This window comes from Penicillium longicatenatum (assembly GCF_028827895.1).
Source record: "Penicillium longicatenatum strain IBT 33135 chromosome Unknown contig_2_segment0_segment0, whole genome shotgun sequence".
Lineage (NCBI taxonomy): Eukaryota > Fungi > Ascomycota > Eurotiomycetes > Eurotiales > Aspergillaceae > Penicillium > Penicillium longicatenatum.
The window spans coordinates 3,667,993-3,685,701 of record NW_026643120.1 but is presented as its reverse complement, the minus strand read 5'-3'; the positions used below and the strand labels follow the sequence as shown (position 1 = coordinate 3,685,701).

General features: G+C 49.9%; 9 protein-coding genes across 9 annotated transcripts; 6 read left to right on the top strand and 3 right to left on the bottom strand.

Moving 5' to 3' along the window:
• Positions 1-289: 289 nt before the first annotated feature.
• On the top strand, positions 290-1,479 carry N7484_003891 (PGAP3/PER1 family protein; the record flags this gene model as incomplete). Its single annotated transcript, XM_057114311.1, has 4 exons — positions 290-415; positions 475-517; positions 567-1,341; positions 1,425-1,479. The coding sequence occupies 4 exons, from the start codon at positions 290-292 to the stop codon at positions 1,477-1,479; spliced, it is 999 nt and encodes a 332-aa protein (XP_056974451.1).
• A 481-nt stretch (positions 1,480-1,960) lies between these two features.
• agm1 (phosphoacetylglucosamine mutase PCM1) lies at positions 1,961-3,933 on the top strand (the record flags this gene model as incomplete). The annotated part of the gene is made up of 6 exons (XM_057114310.1): positions 1,961-2,053; positions 2,116-2,129; positions 2,228-2,372; positions 2,440-2,454; positions 2,513-3,007; positions 3,061-3,933. The coding sequence occupies 6 exons, from the start codon at positions 1,961-1,963 to the stop codon at positions 3,931-3,933; spliced, it is 1,635 nt and encodes a 544-aa protein (XP_056974450.1).
• A 347-nt stretch (positions 3,934-4,280) lies between these two features.
• On the bottom strand, positions 4,281-5,964 carry rrp3 (RNA-dependent ATPase RRP3; the record flags this gene model as incomplete). Its single annotated transcript, XM_057114309.1, has 6 exons — positions 4,281-4,493; positions 4,553-4,795; positions 4,857-4,988; positions 5,060-5,467; positions 5,522-5,613; positions 5,667-5,964. 6 exons carry the CDS (start codon positions 5,962-5,964, stop codon positions 4,281-4,283), a joined length of 1,386 nt encoding a protein of 461 aa, XP_056974449.1.
• Positions 5,965-6,181: 217 nt separating this feature from the next.
• N7484_003888 (Brix domain-containing protein) lies at positions 6,182-7,589 on the top strand (the record flags this gene model as incomplete). Its single annotated transcript, XM_057114308.1, has 2 exons — positions 6,182-6,388; positions 6,441-7,589. The coding sequence occupies 2 exons, from the start codon at positions 6,182-6,184 to the stop codon at positions 7,587-7,589; spliced, it is 1,356 nt and encodes a 451-aa protein (XP_056974448.1).
• Positions 7,590-7,782: 193 nt separating this feature from the next.
• On the bottom strand, positions 7,783-8,621 carry N7484_003887 (riboflavin synthase; the record flags this gene model as incomplete). Its single annotated transcript, XM_057114307.1, has 3 exons — positions 7,783-8,330; positions 8,396-8,518; positions 8,591-8,621. 3 exons carry the CDS (start codon positions 8,619-8,621, stop codon positions 7,783-7,785), a joined length of 702 nt encoding a protein of 233 aa, XP_056974447.1.
• A 200-nt stretch (positions 8,622-8,821) lies between these two features.
• N7484_003886 (CaiB/BaiF CoA transferase family protein) lies at positions 8,822-10,482 on the top strand (the record flags this gene model as incomplete). The annotated part of the gene is made up of 6 exons (XM_057114306.1): positions 8,822-8,998; positions 9,067-9,098; positions 9,174-9,297; positions 9,357-9,861; positions 9,921-10,214; positions 10,271-10,482. 6 exons carry the CDS (start codon positions 8,822-8,824, stop codon positions 10,480-10,482), a joined length of 1,344 nt encoding a protein of 447 aa, XP_056974446.1.
• Positions 10,483-11,021: 539 nt separating this feature from the next.
• On the top strand, positions 11,022-12,350 carry N7484_003885 (phf1/phf2 family PHD finger domain-containing protein; the record flags this gene model as incomplete). The annotated part of the gene is made up of 1 exon (XM_057114305.1): positions 11,022-12,350. The coding sequence occupies one exon, from the start codon at positions 11,022-11,024 to the stop codon at positions 12,348-12,350; it is 1,329 nt and encodes a 442-aa protein (XP_056974445.1).
• A 2,359-nt stretch (positions 12,351-14,709) lies between these two features.
• Positions 14,710-15,964, top strand: N7484_003884 (Short-chain dehydrogenase/reductase SDR; the record flags this gene model as incomplete). Its single annotated transcript, XM_057114304.1, has 2 exons — positions 14,710-15,225; positions 15,335-15,964. 2 exons carry the CDS (start codon positions 14,710-14,712, stop codon positions 15,962-15,964), a joined length of 1,146 nt encoding a protein of 381 aa, XP_056974444.1.
• A 109-nt stretch (positions 15,965-16,073) lies between these two features.
• On the bottom strand, positions 16,074-17,476 carry N7484_003883 (rRNA-processing protein SOF1; the record flags this gene model as incomplete). Its single annotated transcript, XM_057114303.1, has 2 exons — positions 16,074-17,417; positions 17,474-17,476. 2 exons carry the CDS (start codon positions 17,474-17,476, stop codon positions 16,074-16,076), a joined length of 1,347 nt encoding a protein of 448 aa, XP_056974443.1.
• Positions 17,477-17,709: the final 233 nt, after the last annotated feature.

Below are 17,709 nucleotides of genomic sequence, written 5' to 3'. Positions count from 1 at the left end.
CTCCATGGCTACCGGCATGAGAGATTTATCTTAGCCTTGGAGTTATATTGTTCAGCCTCTGAAACTATCTTTTCCTAAAAACATGTTAAGCAAAAATTGGCTAAGGCTGCTGACAGTTTGCGTTTATTGACAATAGTACCAATACAGTACTTCTTTTATTTGGAAGTTGATCAAAGCTGTGCTGTCATTGCCAAGACTACTGCGCGAGTGCTCCCCAAGCCGCCCGGAGCTCCGCTCAACTGACCCTTCCTTCATGACGCGTGTCACGCCCTAAAAGCTACAGACCATCATGAAACTGGGTGCCTACAGAGGGGACCTTTCTGCCCTTCTCGCCATTATTCTTCTGGCCTGTCTGGTCGGTCAGTCCTCGGCGTCCCTCGGTGACCATCTTCCTGATTTTAGGGAATGTGTCAAGGTAAACTTCCCCCTCCCATGCAAGAGATCCTTGTACACATCTAATTTCCTCTCCCCCAGGTTTGTCAAACCGAGAACTGCAATTCTGGCAATTCGGTGTTACGTAAGGCTTCTTACCCTGCTCATCCAGCTTTTATTCTAACCGTCCACAGCTCTGCACCACCGTTTGTTATTATGGACCTGCCCGGCTGAATGCGACTATACCTGTCAACATGTTATTACCGACCGTCGAGTCTCGCGTGACCCGCCGATGCTGAACCCGATCGTCCAATTCCATGGCAAATGGCCCTTCCGTCGCCTTCTGGGGATGCAGGAGCCCTTCTCTGTGCTCTTCTCCTTCTTCAACTTCGCCGCCCACTGGCATGGCATGACCCGGATCCAGGAGAACATCCCTGCATGGCATTCCCTCCGGCCATACTACATGATGTTCGGATACTTTGGACTGGCTAGTTGGACATTCAGTATGCTTTTCCACACTAGGGATTTCCCTATCACGGAGAAGCTAGACTACTGGGGTGCTGGTGCAAGTGTCCTCTACGGTCTCTACCTAGCTGTGATCCGGATTCTGCGTTTAGATCTTGAACACCCACAGCACCGCCCCACCTTGCGTCGGCTATGGACAGTCATCTGTCTGCTGCTGTACACCATGCATGTCTGTTACCTTACCTTCTGGTCCTGGGATTACACGTACAACATGGCGGCCAACGTCGTGGTGGGTATCATTCAAAATCTGCTATGGACTGGGTTCAGTATTTTCCGGTACAAGAAGTATCTCAAGTCCTGGACTGCCTGGCCTGGTATGATTGTGGCGTGGATCATCCTGGCCATGAGCTTGGAGTTGCTCGACTTTGCCCCGTGGCATGGATTGATCGATGCGCATAGCCTTTGGCACCTGGGCACGGTGATCCCCACAGCTTGGTGGTATTCGTAAGTCCCTCGTTTCATCCTTCTTATTTTTATTTATTTTTTTGTTGCCGTGCATTAACTAATGCATCGCTTCTGCCCGACAGCTTTCTCATCAAAGATACACAGGATGACATTGCAGGCCACAGACTCAAGGCGTAAATTATAAAGTGGGAATAGAGTTTGTGCCATCTATACTCCCAAAAATCGGTGAGAAACCTCAGGTATTCTAATAATTTTGGTGTATAACAGCCGAGCCCTGGAGGTTTCGGTAGATCCATCACAGTAATAATAAATCAACTGTACCTTTCTATCCCCACTTCCAAGATTGTCTTGTATCTGAGCGCACGTAATTTCCACATCCTCATAGGCGGGCGGGCTGTTATTGCCACGGACCGATAGCGTGGAATGCGTTAGCTAACAGAACGGGTTCCCCGCCATTGGCTCACCGCTAAGGCCGTCGCATTAAGCCCGTGTCTCACCCCTCGCCCCTCGTTTCTGGTTTCTTTTTTTGGTTTCAAGTAACTCCTTCTTTCCCTCTCTTCCTCATTCAAAATATTAGACTTGCTGCGCTTCTCTCCACAGAATCTCGATCCTCTACTTTGTTCAGCGCCAAGCTTGATCGCAGCACATTCCCGCCACAATGGCCTCTCCGGCTGTCAAGAAAGCAATCTCCGAGGCTGCGCTGCAGTACACAAAGCCCGAGGGTAAGGTCTTTGAATATGGTACCGCAGGTGTAAGTCGCACTGCCACATGGATCCTATTGGAAGCTTCAACTAATGGCTTACTTCGCGACAGTTTCGCATGAAAGCGTGAGTGTCAACACTGATCAACCTTGTCTCCACACCCCCGCGATCGTCCATATTTTTTTTGTTGACGTCGGTGGTTGCTGATTACTATGGCCTTGCAGCGACCTTCTCAACACCGTGGTCTTTGCCGTGGGTCTGCTGGCTGGTCTGCGATCCAAGAAACTTAGCGGTCAATGGATCGGTGTTATGGTGACCGCGAGTCACAACCCCGCGGAGGACAATGGAGTTAAGTTGGTTGACCCGATGGTAAGAAACCTGTGACTATGTGATATTGTTTTCAACGAAATTTTTCTAACGCATTTGGAATCAATAGGGTGAGATGCTCGAAGTAAGGCCGACGTTATTCTACAACAAAATTGATTTCTCAAGCTCACCATCTTCTTTAGGCTGAGTGGGAGACATATGCGACCCGTTTGGCCAATGCCCCGTTGGAGTCTATCGCCGACGTCTACGATGAACTTGTGAAGGAGATTGATGTCAAGGTGACCAACCCGGCTCGCGTGGTGTTTGCCCGCGATACTCGTGCTTCTGGTTCTCGTCTCGTAGGTGTGCTCAGCGCCGCTATGACCGCAACCGAGGTCGAATTTATCGACTTCAAGTATATGACCACCCCTCAACTCCACTACGTTGTGCGTTGCAAGAATACCCTCGGTACACAATACGCCTACGGAGAACCATCTGAGCAGGGTTACTACGAGAAGCTTGCGCAGTCCTTCAAGAAGGTCATGCGGGGAGTGAAGGTCCAGGGTTCTTTGACTGTCGACTGCGCCAACGGTGTTGGTGGCCCTAAGCTGCGGGAGTTGATCAAGGTCCTGGACACCGGTCTTGATATTAAGGTGATCAATGATGATGTGATCAACCCCGACAGCCTGAACTACGATGTAAGTTTCTTTCCTGGAAATATATGAGTGGCAGACCTCTTAACTGTTTCTAGTGCGGTGCCGACTATGTCAAGACAAAGCAGCGTGCTCCTCCTTCTTCCAAGGCTGCCCCTCTCGACCGGTGTGCCTCTCTGGACGGCGACGCTGACCGTCTGGTGTACTACTTCCTTGACGAGAGCAACGTCTTCCGTTTGCTTGATGGTGACCGTATCGCTACCCTTGCCGCTTCTTTCATCGGCGACCTTGCCCGCAACGCCGGTATCGCCTCGAAGTTGAAGATCGGTGTTGTTCAGACCGCATACGCCAACGGCGCGTCCACTGACTACATCGAGAAGGTGCTGAAGCTTCCTATCATCTGCACCAACACCGGTGTCAAGCACCTTCATCACGCCGCTCTCAGGTTCGACGTTGGTGTCTACTTCGAGGCTAACGGTCACGGCACTGTCACTTTCTCCGAGAATGCCATGAAGGTCATCAACAACACTGAGCCGCAATCTCCCGCTCAGAAGAGCGCCTTGGAGTCTCTGCAGGCTCTCACCGACCTGATCAACCAGGCCGTTGGTGACGCTCTCTCTGATATGCTGCTCGTTGAGGCCATCCTCGCACACAAGGGCTGGACCCCCAAGGAGTGGCTAGGCACCTACACTGACCTGCCCTCCCGCCTTGTCCGTGTCGAGGTCAACGACCGCTCGATCTTCAAGGCTTACGACGCTGAGCGCAAGCTCGAGTCCCCTGCCGGTCTCCAGACCAAGATCGAGTCTCTGCAGTCCCGATACAACAAGGGCCGCAGCTTTGCCCGTGCCAGTGGTACTGAAGATGCCGTCCGTGTCTACGCCGAGGCCGCTAGCCGATCTGAGGCTGATGACCTTGCTACCCGCGTCGCTAATGCCGTGCGCGAGGCCGGCTCTACCGATGGTCAGCAGTGAACAATTAATCGTCCTAGACATGCGAACAATGTTCGCGACAAAAGATCACGACAGCTTTTTGCAACTGGGGTCTCCTGTAACAAAAGGGAGCTACAGCCCCGGTAAAATACTCTCGATATCATTTGATGCAGTAATGAAACTCATACCTATGCTCATTGAGCATGACCCCTAAATTTGAACTTCAATTAGACATACGTAAATCAACATGCGTGATAAACCTTTTCATTTGAGCTTTTAATCCACAGGGGACGTTAAATTATACAATAAACAAGTCATTTGGCCGATGGGCCAGCCATCAATCTAGCAAGTCAAGCCTGTCATTCCATTTCCATCCGACCGGGGTTTATTTAACCTTCCTCCTTATCCATGTCATCGCGACCGCGCTTACCCTTTCCAAAGGTCTTCTTTCCGGCCTTGTTGCCGTGCTTCTCATCATAATCCTTCATCTGCGCGATGGCCTGTCTCTGTGCCTCGCTAACTCTGTCGGCAAGGACCATGACCTCGTCCTTGTCAGCATCATACTCGGGAAGCTGTTTTCCAAGCGCAGCTTCGATCCGTTGCTGTTTCACTCGTTAGCATCCAATCTTCTTGCAAGAGATGTCAAGAATTTTAGGCTTACCCAGATCTCCACGTCGTACTGGCTGACAAAGGAGATAGCGACACCACTCTTACCCGCACGGGCGGTTCTTCCTACTCGGTGAATGTAGGTCTTTGAGTCTGTTGGCAGATCGTAGTTGAGAACAACGTCCACGGAGGGAATATCAAGACCACGGGCAGCGACATCAGTGGCAACTAGGATATCACGAGCACGGGAGCGGAATTTTCCAAGGGCACCCAGGCGTGCAGATTGAGACAGTTGTCCCTAGATTGCCGTGAGTTAGTATACGAGTTGGCATACGCGCTGGGATACTTAAGAGACATACATGGAGAGGAATGGCAGGGAACCCAAGCGCGCGCAGCAGGTAAGCAAGTCTCTGGGTTTCGTGAACAGTTCGCATGAAGATAATGCAGCTTTGTCCAATGAACTCATTGAGAAGGTAGATCAGGTGAACATCCTAAAAATGATTAGTATATGAATTTATTAATAACCAAAAAAAAAAAAAAAAAAAAAGACAAGAAAACAAACCTTGTGCTTGTGAGGTCTCAGAAGGTAATATTGCTGCAGTGTGGAGACCGTCTGGTATTTGCTGGAGGAAACGGAGACACGCAGCGGGTTGGAGAGAGATGCACGCTGGAGAGACTCTACCTTGGAGCTGAGAGTAGCCGAGAAGAGGAATGTCCGGCGCTCACGAGGGAGAACCTTCAAGATCTTATCCAGAATAGGACCGAAATCCATGTCAAGAAGTCTGTCGGCTTCGTCCATACACAGGTACTTCAAGCCGCGGAGAGAGAATCCCTTTGTGTTCTCGAGGTGATCGAGGAGACGACCCGGGGTCGCGACGATAATGTGGGGCTTCTTTCCTAGCGCGATGCTCTGAGGGACCATATCCATACCACCGACCAGAACTGCTGTGCGAACGCCGATTGTCGAGCCCTGTCATGGATTAGAACTAGAACCGACTGGGGAGTATAAAAGAAAAGTTCTTACAAGGTTCTCAAAGGCGAGCGAGATTTGATAGGCCAACTCTCGAGTGGGAGAGATAATCAGACCATAGAATGGCTGAGGCTTGTCCATGAGTGCTTGATATATTGTTAGTTCATGCTTAACGAGCAAGGTTGATAGTATGACATACTCTGGAGGATTGGGAGGGCGAAAGCTGCAGTCTTTCCGGAACCTGTTTCCGCAAGACCGATGATATCGCGGCCTTCCAAAGCAGCCGGAATCGACTCTGCTTGAATTGGTGTGGGTGCCTTGTATCCCATTTTTTCGCAAGCAGTGCAGAGCTCCGCCATAACTCCGAGGTCTTTGAAGGATTTCTTCTGTTCGGTGGTTTCCGGGACATGGTCACCAGCTTCGGAGGCTGCAGAGCCAGCATCGACTTCTTCGGCAGGTGCCTCTTCGGCAACCTTGCGTTTCTTCATTGCAGGCATATTGGCTGTGTTTGATGTTCCAGAAAAAAAGTTGTATTGCGGTCGAGATCTCAAAATAATTTAATGTGGGTCCGCAACATCGTTCCTCCGCGCTCTCTTCTCCGCTGGGATTTTTTGGAGAAAAAAAAAATCGAAGACAAACCAGTGAGCTTGAGCTTTCCATACTCACCCCTCGTTTGATAATTTCTTTTGAGGCTTTGATACCATATAGCCCATCATGGCCAAAGCACGTGTTAAGAAGCGCACCCACCTCCGGCCGCAGAATGCCTCCTCGTCGTCAAACAAGGCCGGCGCCGCTTCAATGAACAAGACCCCCAAGTCTATGGTCATTCGAGTAGGCGGTTCGCAGGTTGGTACCAGTGTTAGCCAATTGGTCAAGGATGTCCGACGGATGATGGAGCCCGATACAGCAGTGCGATTGAAGGTATGTTATATGACAATTTCCTCTATGCTTTGGTCGCTAATCGTATTTACAGGAACGCAAATCCAACCGACTGCGCGATTACACCGTCATGGCCGGTCCCCTCGGTGTCACACATTTGATGCTCTTTTCCAAGTCCAGTACCGGTAACACCAACATGCGTCTTGCAGTAACACCTCGTGGCCCGACTATGCACTTCCAAGTTGAGAATTATTCGCTCTGCCGAGACGTGGAGCGGGCAATGAAGCGCCCCCAGAGTGGTGGTCAGGACCACAAGACACCACCTCTGCTGGTGATGAATAACTTCACCACTGCAGATGCGACTGAGGACTCGAAGGTGCCGAAGCGCCTCGAATCTCTTACCACCACAATCTTCCAATCCCTTTTCCCTCCTATCAATCCGCAAGCTACCCCCCTTCACTCTATCCGCCGTGTCATGTTGTTGAACCGCGAGCCTGAGGCTGAGAATGATGGCTCTTATGTCCTGAGCCTACGACACTACGCCATTGCTACAAAGAAAACCGGTGTGTCAAAACGTATCCGCCGCTTGGACCCCAAGGAAATCCGAAACAGAGAAAAGAAGAAGGCCGCTATTCCTAATCTTGGTAAATTGGAGGATGCTGCCGACTATCTGCTCGATCCCTCTGCAGCGGGTTATACATCTGCTTCCGAGACTGAGCTGGATACCGACAACGAGGTAGAGGTCCTGGAGAGCACCACCCGGAGAGTTCTCAACAAGCGCGAGCAGCAACGCCAAAAGGCTGCAGAGAAGGGTGAGAAGAAGGCTGCTGCTGTACCCGGTGTGGAGAAGCGGGCTGTAAAGCTGGTCGAATTGGGACCCCGTCTGAAGCTTCGATTGATGAAGGTCGAGGATGGTGTCTGTGATGGCAGAGTTATGTGGCACGACTATGTGACCAAGACTGAGAAAGAGAAGAGAGCCCTGGATCAGAGCTGGGCCGTTCGCCGCAAGGAGAAAGAGGCTAGAAAGAAGCAGCAAAGAGATAATATTGAGAAGAAGAAGGCCGAAAAGGCCAAGGCCAGAGGCAGGGGTGAGAAGGTAGACGACGATGAGGAGGATGAGGAGATGATCGATGATGATGATGAGGCTGATTGGCTCAGCGATGACTTTGGTGAAGAAGCCGATGAGGGTGATGATTCTGAGCCTGAAGCTGGGGCTGACTCTGACGAGTCTATGGAGGAGTAAGAGCCTCAGGTGTTGACTTACAAAATGATCCCAATCTATACCCACGAGCCTCATGGTGGTTTCCGGTGTACATGTACATGGAGTTTGCGAATCAATGTTTTGAACGGAAAAAAAATATGCATAATGCTTTCTTTGAATTTCATACATATTCTTGCCACGGGCATAATATTTTATTTATTCCTAGATTATTCTTTTATTTCTTAAGCTTCTCATCGACGATGCGAGCCACCATCTTCTCAAGAATAGCGAAGTCTCCTCCAGCGGTACCCGCAAAGTAACCTTGGACACTCTTCTCGACATATTTCCCAACAATGTCAATCTCAACATTGACCTCATCGCCAGGCTTCTTCGCAGCCGTGACGACCTTCTCCTGGGTGTAGGCAATAAGCATAACCTCCCAGTAGCCATCCTCACCATCGACGACCTTAGTCACAGTCAAACTGGCACCATCCAGAGTAACATATCCCTTCTCGACGACATAGCGCAGAATATTCCGCTCCCGCGGCTGCAGGCGGAACGTCAAGGCATTGCCATCAGGTGTGACGGAAAGAATCTTCGCAACGGTATCAACATGACCCTGCACAAAATGTCCACCCATCCGTGTATCGGCTGCGACAGCACGCTCAAGGTTAACACATGATCCAGCCAGCAGAGATCCGAGATTTGTGCGGCGGAGTGTCTCCGGCGCAACTCCGACCTTGAACCAGGTCTTGTCGAACTCGGTCACGGTGAGGCAGGTTCCTGGACAATCAATCCGTCAGAGGCGATTCTAGAGCCGAGAAGGATTTTGAGATAAAGATATGTACCATTGACGCTGATGCTGTCGCCCAAGTGCGCGTCTCCAAGGATTTCCTCGCAGTCGGAGATCGTCAGTGACGTTCCCCCGCCCCCGCTCGACGAGGTATCGAGGGGCTCCAGGGCCGTGACGGCTGTGTAAAAACGAGCTTGTTAGCTTCTATAATATCCCTCCATGTCGGTAAATGCAGAACATATGCACTCACTTCCAATTGTCTCAACGAGGCCGGTAAACATTTTGGTGTGTGTAGAGAGAAAAGTTAGGTGATCGGTGATCGACCTCGGCTTATGACTCCGCACCGAGCGGTGTCGGCGTTTCAACGGAGCTTCCTATGTACCGCTAGTAGCGCTTTAAACGTCCCCAGATCCCACGGCTGGAGCGGATTTTTGTTGATTCTTTGCTTGTTTGCAGTAAGACGTACTTGTACATTCTCATTATGGCTGTCGCGCTTCGATTGAATGTTCTTGCTCGACGATCGGGCCTAGCTTGGTCTAGCAATGCCCGGCGGCGCGTGCCATCTAGCAGGGGCTTTTCCACTCCGGCTTCGAGTGTAGATGGCTCGCTGCCTTTGGCTGGTATTCGGGTACTTGACATGACTCGTGTCTTAGCAGGAGTGAGTTATTGTACTTTCGCAAATTCCTTTCTATCATTGCAGTGTATGCTAACTTGGCTCTCTAATAGCCATACTGTACCCAGATTCTGGGTGATCTAGGGTATGTAGACGCATTGAGCTCCCATTGAGGGACTTTTCTCCCCCGAAACCTGCCTAACACTTATTTCTATGACAGAGCCGATGTCATCAAGGTTGAACATCCTGTGCGAGGTGACGATACTCGGGCTTGGGGCCCACCTTATGCGAAGTATGAGGATGAGTCTAGGAAGGGGCCTGGCGAGAGCGCCTACTATCTTGCTGTACAGATGCTCTGTAATGTCATACGCAGCTATTATCGAGGATACTAATTGAATTACAGGTCAACCGCAATAAAAAGTCACTTGGATTGTCCTTCCAACACAAGTCTGGCGTCGAAATTCTTCACAAACTCGCAAAGGAATGTGATGTTCTGGTGGAGAACTACCTTCCAGGTGGCCTTGCCAAATACGGCATGGACTACGAAACTCTTCATAAAATCAATCCCAAGTTGATCTATGCTAGTATCACAGGCTATGGCCAAACAGGGCCTTACAGCAATCGTGCTGGGTACGATGTCATGGTTGAAGCCGAGATGGGACTGATGCACATCACTGGAGCCCGAGACGGTGCCCCAGTCAAAGTCGGTGTAGCAGTCACGGACTTGACGACCGGCTTGTATACCTCGAATGCCATCATGGCAGCCTTGCTTGCGCGGGTCCGCACAGGGAAAGGCCAGCATATCGATGCTTGTCTAAGCGATTGCCAGGTCGCCACGCTGTCGAACCTGGCTAGCTCAGCACTGATCAGTGGCCAGAAGGACTCGGGCCGCTGGGGTACAGCACACCGTAAGTCAACAACTCATTTGGACCCAAACATGAACCAATGGAGACTGATAGACTCCCAGCATCCATTGTACCATACCGGAGCTACAAGACCCTTGATGGCGATATTCTCTTTGGTGGCGGAAACGACAGATTATTCGGCGTGCTTAGCGATAGACTTGGGTTCCCAGAGTGGAAGACAGATGCCCGCTTCGTGACGAACAGCGACCGTGTCAAGCACCGAGCAGATATTGATGGGTTGATTGAGACTACAACACAGCAGAAGACTACACAGGAATGGTTAGAGATCTTCGAGGGCAGTGGAATGCCTTATGCGGCTGTCAATGATATCCAGGGCACATTGAACCACGAGCACGGTATGTCATCTGATGAAGTATTTCTTTGCAATCCATTTCTCTAATTGTGGTTATAGTTCTGGCACGAAATATGGTCACTGAGGTCGAACACCCAGCCTGTGGCCCTATCAAGTTGGTCAATACTCCTATCAAGTACTCCGAAGCGACACCCGGTGTACGCTCCCCTCCACCTACCCTTGGCCAACACACCGATGAGATTCTTGGTACTGTTCTTGATTACGGAGAGGCGGATATTGCACGATTGAAGGAGCAAGGTGTGGTGGCTTGAAAATGCCTCAGGAATGATATTTCCATCGCGTCATAGAGCTACACTTTTGTATATAGGCAGTCTAGGAGACCCAGTAGCATAGAAATGACAATGATATACAGAGAATGAGTTACCATTTGAAATAAGCATGTAGAAGTAGAAACAAGGGCATAAATCGCATGATTATGCAGGAGTATAGATCCACAACAGTTGATTGGTGGGCTTGCCAAGACGTCACGTGAGTCTATACAGATATTTGGGTCACAGACACTTCACTAGAAGCCAGCAGCGAGCAGATATAGTCTATAGATACTATACCGGGATCATGCCCGCCCGAATGGGAAAGAGTTAGGGTAGGGTACTCATTTGTTTCATTCACAGTAGGAGGGGGACGTGTTGTGTGGTTGTGACCACACTCATAAATATCCCTCCCCTCTCTCTTCTTGTCCTTCTCTTCTCTTCCTATGTCCCATCCCATCTATTTTGTTTCGCTCTTTTCCATAACAGAACGCCAGAACAATCTGTGAAAGGATACCCCCGTTTCTTTTTCATCCGCCAAGATGCCCGCCATCAAGCGGGAGATCAGCCACCTGGATCAGGATGTCACCAATGTTCCTGAGACCCGAACCAGCAGATCTGGCCGGGCTCTCAAAGCCCCCACCATGTATGAACCAGCTACTGCTGCCTCTCGCAAAGGAAAACGTGCCACCAAGAAGGAGGCCAACATTACTTGTGTCAAATGTAACCGGGGTAGCTCCCCCAGCAACAACATGATCGTATTTTGCGATGGTTGCAATGATACCTGGCACCAAAAGTGCCATGATCCGACGATTGACGACCATGTCGTTCAAGTTGCGGATGCTGAATGGTGCTGCCACAAGTGCAAGCCTACGCAGGAAATGGCCGCAGTCCCGAAAAAGGGAAAGACACCAGTCACCCAGAAGAAAAAGGTGCCAGCTCTTGCAAAGGAAAAGGCACCTATTCACCAAAATGAAGATGCATCAGCTTCTCGAAAGGGAAGGGCATCAGCCACGCCGAACCGAACCGCACCAGCTGCCTCAGAGGAACCGGTCCCAGCTTTCACAATGGGACTGCTACCTGCCCCCCAAAAGGGAACAGCTTCAGCTCCTCAGAAGCGAAAGTCCTTCATTCACCCTCGAACTGGACGAGCTGGAGCTCCTCCACGATTTTGCAAGGGTACGGAGTATTCCATTGATGCAAGACGTGCATATTTATCCCAGCTCGCCCATGCCGAGCTGGTCGAACTCGCAGTCAACCTGTCTGTTGAAAACCCGCAAGTCGAAATGTTTCCCCGAGACATGGAGAACTACTTCAACGCCAACTACGCATACCCGACTCAACACCACTCTACCGGCGCTGCTGCGTTAAAGAAGAGACGTCGGGAAGATTCTCAAGACTCTAGTCCAGCGGTCACAAATGCCGCAAAAAGGGCGAGAACCATGCCTCCCCCCGAAAGACCTGCTGCGAGGCCAAATACACGCTCGCAGTCTGCCACCGCTTCATTTGGAAGTGGGCGCAATCACAAGAGGGTCCTCACCTCAAATTCCATTCCTAGGACCTTACAGGACATCCTTGACAAAAAGGCCCGTGACGCAGAATTCTATCGAACATGGTCAGGGACGGCATCGGCATCGTTATCGTCAGCAATGTCTCACAAATCTGAATTGTCGCAGATGATCCTTGCCAAAATACCAGACCACCGTCAGTATCCAGCGGCCGGTAATGGCTTTTCTTTGGCAATGCAGCCTGAAGACCTTGATATTCTCCAGGAGGATGAGGACTGTATCACATTCAGTCATGCATTTGATGCAGCAACCCAGGGTATTTCTCGTATACGAGACATGCTGAGAAATACTTTCCATGGATAGTGGAAGCAACGGTTACCGTATCGTGTGAAAGGTCCCAAAGAAAGTCAAGCCGTGTCTGTGCGTGATGCCGTCTAGGGTTTCGTCCAGAAAGTCAAGACGCATCCGAATGTTATGTTGTTCAAGTATACCGCCGACAAAGTTAAGCTGCGTCTGTGTGCTATCTCACCAAGGCCATCATCCAATGTCAAGCCACTCGTATGTGGGTGTCTAAGTTGCTGGCTTTCAAACCGTGTGTCTGTTGCTTTTAGTGTCATGTTTATGGCCCATCAATTGTAGTCTACGAAGTCATGGTTGAAGATTATTTAATATTACACGGTGGTCATGTTTGGAGTTTATGATCAAAGAAAGGATGGAAAGAGGATTTCGGAGTTCGGCACTCGGTACTCGGTATTCGGTTCTTATTTTGTTTGTATTTACATTCTTATCTACACTTAGCTTTATCTTATTATCTTTTATTTGATTCTGCTTTCTGTCTTCTAGCTACCATGATTCCTTTATCAAGAGTGTAGGTGTACACTTTAGGGCTGAAGTTGGTCCTGCAGTCTCGAGATGCGAAATTGACGGTATATCCGCATAGTCTGGCTATCTTAAAAATTCAGCTTCTTACAAACCCAGGGCATCAGATTTTCATGCTGTTTTTCCAAAAATTTGGTTCGTGTCTATAAATAACAAGGTACAGTGGCGTTCTGTTAGTCCGTAACCCCCCCTTTACCGCTTTTTTCCACCGCTTTCCATATTAGGCTAGCTTATATAGACACGCGCTTTAACACGCTAATCTAAATAAATATCATATATTCTAACACGTATTCTTCTTTATATCCATATCCATATCCATATCTAATATGCCTCCTATCCGGACTAGTGGCTACGTTGCACCTCCAATTCACCGTGTTCACGTAGCTGCCCGTCGTCCTGGCTACCAGCTTGCTCCATATGAGCGTATTAAGCTTATAGAGCTTAAATCGATTGGATGGTCTTATAGATAAATCCATGATCGATATCCTTCAATTCCACTCTCTACAATTAAGTCAACATGCCTTAAAGCCGACCAGAGAGGCCCTACACAAGAGACACTTCCTCGTTCTGGCCAACTAAAGAAGCTTAACGACGAGGATAAAGAGAAGATCCATAAAGCGATTGACGACAACCCACGCGTGAAATATGATGATCTTCTCGCATCCGTTAATTATAAGGTTCGACGACAAGCGATTTGGAGGCTTCTTCGCGAGGAAAATCGACGAAAATGGCTCGTTCTTCGACGCCCAGTACTCATAGAAGAGCAAGCTCAAAAACGCCTCGAGTGGGCCTTCCGAGTTCGCGATTGGGACTCTGCTAAATGGAGAACGGTCTTTTTGTCAGATGAGTCAACGATTGAACGAGGTAAAGGTGCTCGTCGAGAGTTTACCTTCAATCGACCCGCTACTCAAATCTCACTTAGAGATATCGAAGCAGTCGATTGCCATAAGGGTGTTTCACAGATGTTTTGGGCCGCTTTTTCGGGTGGTGGTCGACGGACAGGTCTTATACCACTCTTTGGAGATGAAAATTCACCTCGTGGAGGTATTACTCGATGGGTTATCCTTAAGCTTTATCAACGTGTACTACCAACTTTAATGAATGGTGTTAATGGCGCTATTTTTCAACAAGATAACGCGCCAGTGCATACAGCGCACATTATACGTGACTGGCTAGCAGACCAAGACTTTGAAGTTATGGTCTGGCCCCTATATTCACCTGATTTAAATCCGATTGAGAACCTTTGGTCCCTTTTAAAGGCTAAAATCTATGAAATGCACCCTGAAATTAAGGGTATGCCAGACAACGAAGAAACGCTAGAATTCGTTATTTCTGTTGCTCAAGAGGCTTTGTCGGAGATAGATACGGATATGCTAGATAACCTTGCTATAACCATGCCTAACCGGGTAAAGCAGGTGCTTGAGAATGAGGGTTGGTATACTAGTTATTAGATAGTAAATTTAGGGGTTTTTATTCGGCAGAAAACGTGGCAGAATAATAGGCGGTAAATAAGGGGGGTCACGGACTATTCGAACGGAACTGTAGGTAAAACGTGATATTCGTACATTTCTTGGCCAGACTATCTTATCGGCCCCACAACCGCGCATCTTACATCTTCAATAACACCAATTCCTCAGCGCCCACTTCCTCGGTCATTGTACTCTAATCAAAGACAAGTCATGCTTCAAGGCTGAACCCCGCAGATTCTCGTTTCCACGGGTCCGCTATCGCGTTGACTACGCATCCCCAAACCCGCGTCGCATCCTTCGACATCAACCCACCAAAGCTACCAAAGACGGACGCCCAATCGCGACATCCAGATCTGTCAGAAGTCCATTTCAAAATGTCATCACCGCCCATAATCACGACAAAGAGTGTTCTTCCACCTCCGCCACCACCACAGCCGTGGATACATTACTTCACCCTAGACGCTCTCCTCAAAGTCCTCCACCGCACTCTATTCAATCCTTTCCTCGCCTGGATCCTTGTGCTCTGTCTCCGTGCGCAAGTAACACCACCCACGCACCCGGCTTGGATCATTAGCGTTTGCTATGCTGTTTTCCTGTCTCTGCTTTTCATCCTGGGTACGGTAAACCACCGCATTGCGCATGGCCTTCCGAGGACGGTAAATCCAGAGCACGAGGTTGTACTCGTTACCGGTGGAGCTAGTGGGTTGGGGCTTCTCATTGCGCAGCTTTATACAATGAGGGGTGTTCGTGTGGCGGTTTTGGATATTAGGGAGGTTGGGGAGAAGGAGACTGAGGAGATCTTTGGGGAGGGCGTTGATGTTAGGTGCTATGCGGTTAATGTTGGAGAGAGGAAGGCATTGGAGGATGTTCGAGGGAAAATCTTGAAAGATGTAAGTCTACTGGGCTTATTCTTTACGATCGTGGCTCAGGTGTTGCTTGAAATATTTGCTTTTTTTTTGGAAAAGGGAATTCTGCTAATGCATGCATGCTATGGTACAGCTTGGGACTCCAACTATCATTATCAACTGTGCGGCGGCGAGGATTAATGGCTACTCGCTGCTGAACTTGTCTGCAGATGCTTTTGTGCAAACAGTGCAGACAAATCTCATTGCGGCTTTCCACTTGTACCAGGTTTTTATGCCGGGGATCATGGATGCAGAAAACGGCGGCACACTGGTGACGGTTGGCTCAGTACTGGGCCAGTTATCTCCGGCAGGGTTGTCAGATTACTCGGCCAGTAAGTCTGGGCTAAGTGCACTGCACCGAACAATGGAAGCAGAATTGCGTGGTCATGAGCAGATCAAAACGCTTTTGGTGGAGACAGGCCAGATGTCAACACCGTTGTTCAGCTGGGTCCGCACTCCGAGCCGCTTCTTTGCGCCGGTATTGGAGCCGGTGGAAGTGGCTCGGGAGATTGTGGCTGCAGTCGATAGTGGCCACGGTGGTGTGCTCAGGTTACCGGCGTTTGCGAAGTTGGTCAATTGGTATGCCGTGTTGCCGGGTGCAGTGCAGGTCGTAGCACGATACCTGAGTGGCATTGACGAGGCAGTGTCTTCCGGCCTCCAAGGTCGCGACACGCCCAACGGTGGTGGACGGGTTCTCAGGAGCTCGAAGAAACGGACTGATTGACAAAGGAATTTCCCATGTATATAAACCCAACAAACCTGTGGATTCCTGTACATATCCCAATCCATCATACAGCTGGTCTGAGATATGGCCGAGACTGGTGCAGTCCCACTTATTGCTCGCGGGTCAGAATCATCTTCTCACGCTCGGGCATTCTGGGCTTCAGATCCTTCTTGCTGGTATGCTTGCGCACATTCTCCTCGCGCCTCTTGATGGCAGCCAGCTCCTCACGCTTAATCTCACCAGCCTTCTTAATAGGCTTGGGCACATGGCGCTGGCGCTGGATGCGGCGGATTTCGGGCATGTGCGAGTAGCGCTTGATGAGGGCTTTGTCGTACTCAAGCTTGCTGCGTTGACGTGCGCTCACGATTCCACTGCGATCAGATGCGTTGGCACGCCACAGACGGACGTTTCCGTCGTCTGAACCGGACAGCACGTACTTGCTATCAGGAGTGAATGTGGCAGAGAAAACACGTTGCATACGCTTCGTGTGGTAGATATCCTTGGATCTACCGCTCTGTCTGGACCAAAGGCGAACCGTTCGGTCATATGACGCAGTGACCAAGTCCTCACCAGTGGGACTGAACTCGACATCCATAACAGCAGCCACATGGTCCTTCAGCACATTCAGAGCCCGATCCGTCTTTCTCATATCAAAAATGTAAGCGTTGTGATCTTCATTGGCCACAGCGAAGTTGAAGGTCTCCTGGGGGTTGAATGTGATCTTATTAGAGGCCAACTTGAGAACCAACTTGTGCACTGGCGACGAGGTTCGCAAATCGTATAGAACGACGGACCGGTCAAGGGCTGTGGAACCCAGAATGGAGGTTTCAGATTGGTTGAATGCAACGGAGGTGATGGTGTCAACGCTGGTCGGCCAGTGCAGAGTCTGCGAAGGAGAGGAGGAAGGCCGCGAGAGATCGTAGATTGAAATGACAGATGAGGCGGCGGCAAATGCAGGCATCGAACGGTGATGCGAGAGACTAGTGAAGGCACTCGTGCCCAGGTAACTTGTCATGGGGGGAGACTCGGAGGTCGAATTGTACGGGTCCCACAGCTTGATGGTTTTGTCGCTTGCGCAAGACAAAAGCTTTCTTTCCGCGGGCAAGAATGTAAGTCCCTTCACCATGCCTTCGTGCGCTTGTGTTTGGAAGATCTCCTCCCGAGTTGTGAGATCCCACACCTTTACCACACCGTCACCACTGCCACTCGCAAAGCGTTCAAGCGAAAGAGGATCTCTGGCCATAGAGTAGACACCATCAATGTGGCCGTCACCCATTTGACCCAAGAAGGGAGCAGCGAACATGCGCTCCATTTTGATAGCATTCAGAGCCCGAGTGTATTCCCTAGCCCGCTCGAAAGGATGCTGTGCCGGGTCCAGATTCCGTGATTGACGAACGGTAGCAGACCCGGGGGCCTGCTGCGACGCCACTGGGCGAGACAGTGCTTTGATTTTCTGCAGGTCATTAGCATCTCGTTTAAACTAGCAAAAAATTCGAACAGAAAACTCACCATGGTGGACTGGCAAAACGAACGTAAAAGAAGAAAAGTGTAAAGCGGAATGAACTTTTTTTTTTCTGTTGACGGGATGATTTGCTAAGCGGGCGGTGAGCCTGCAGCTGCCAGCTTCAAGCTCCCCGACTCACGCTCGACCTATCTATCAACCTTCCATCCTATCCCACTTGCTGTTCCTTTTCATTGTCTGAAACCCCTCATTCCCGGCCACATCTCGCTTCTCCAAGACCGAA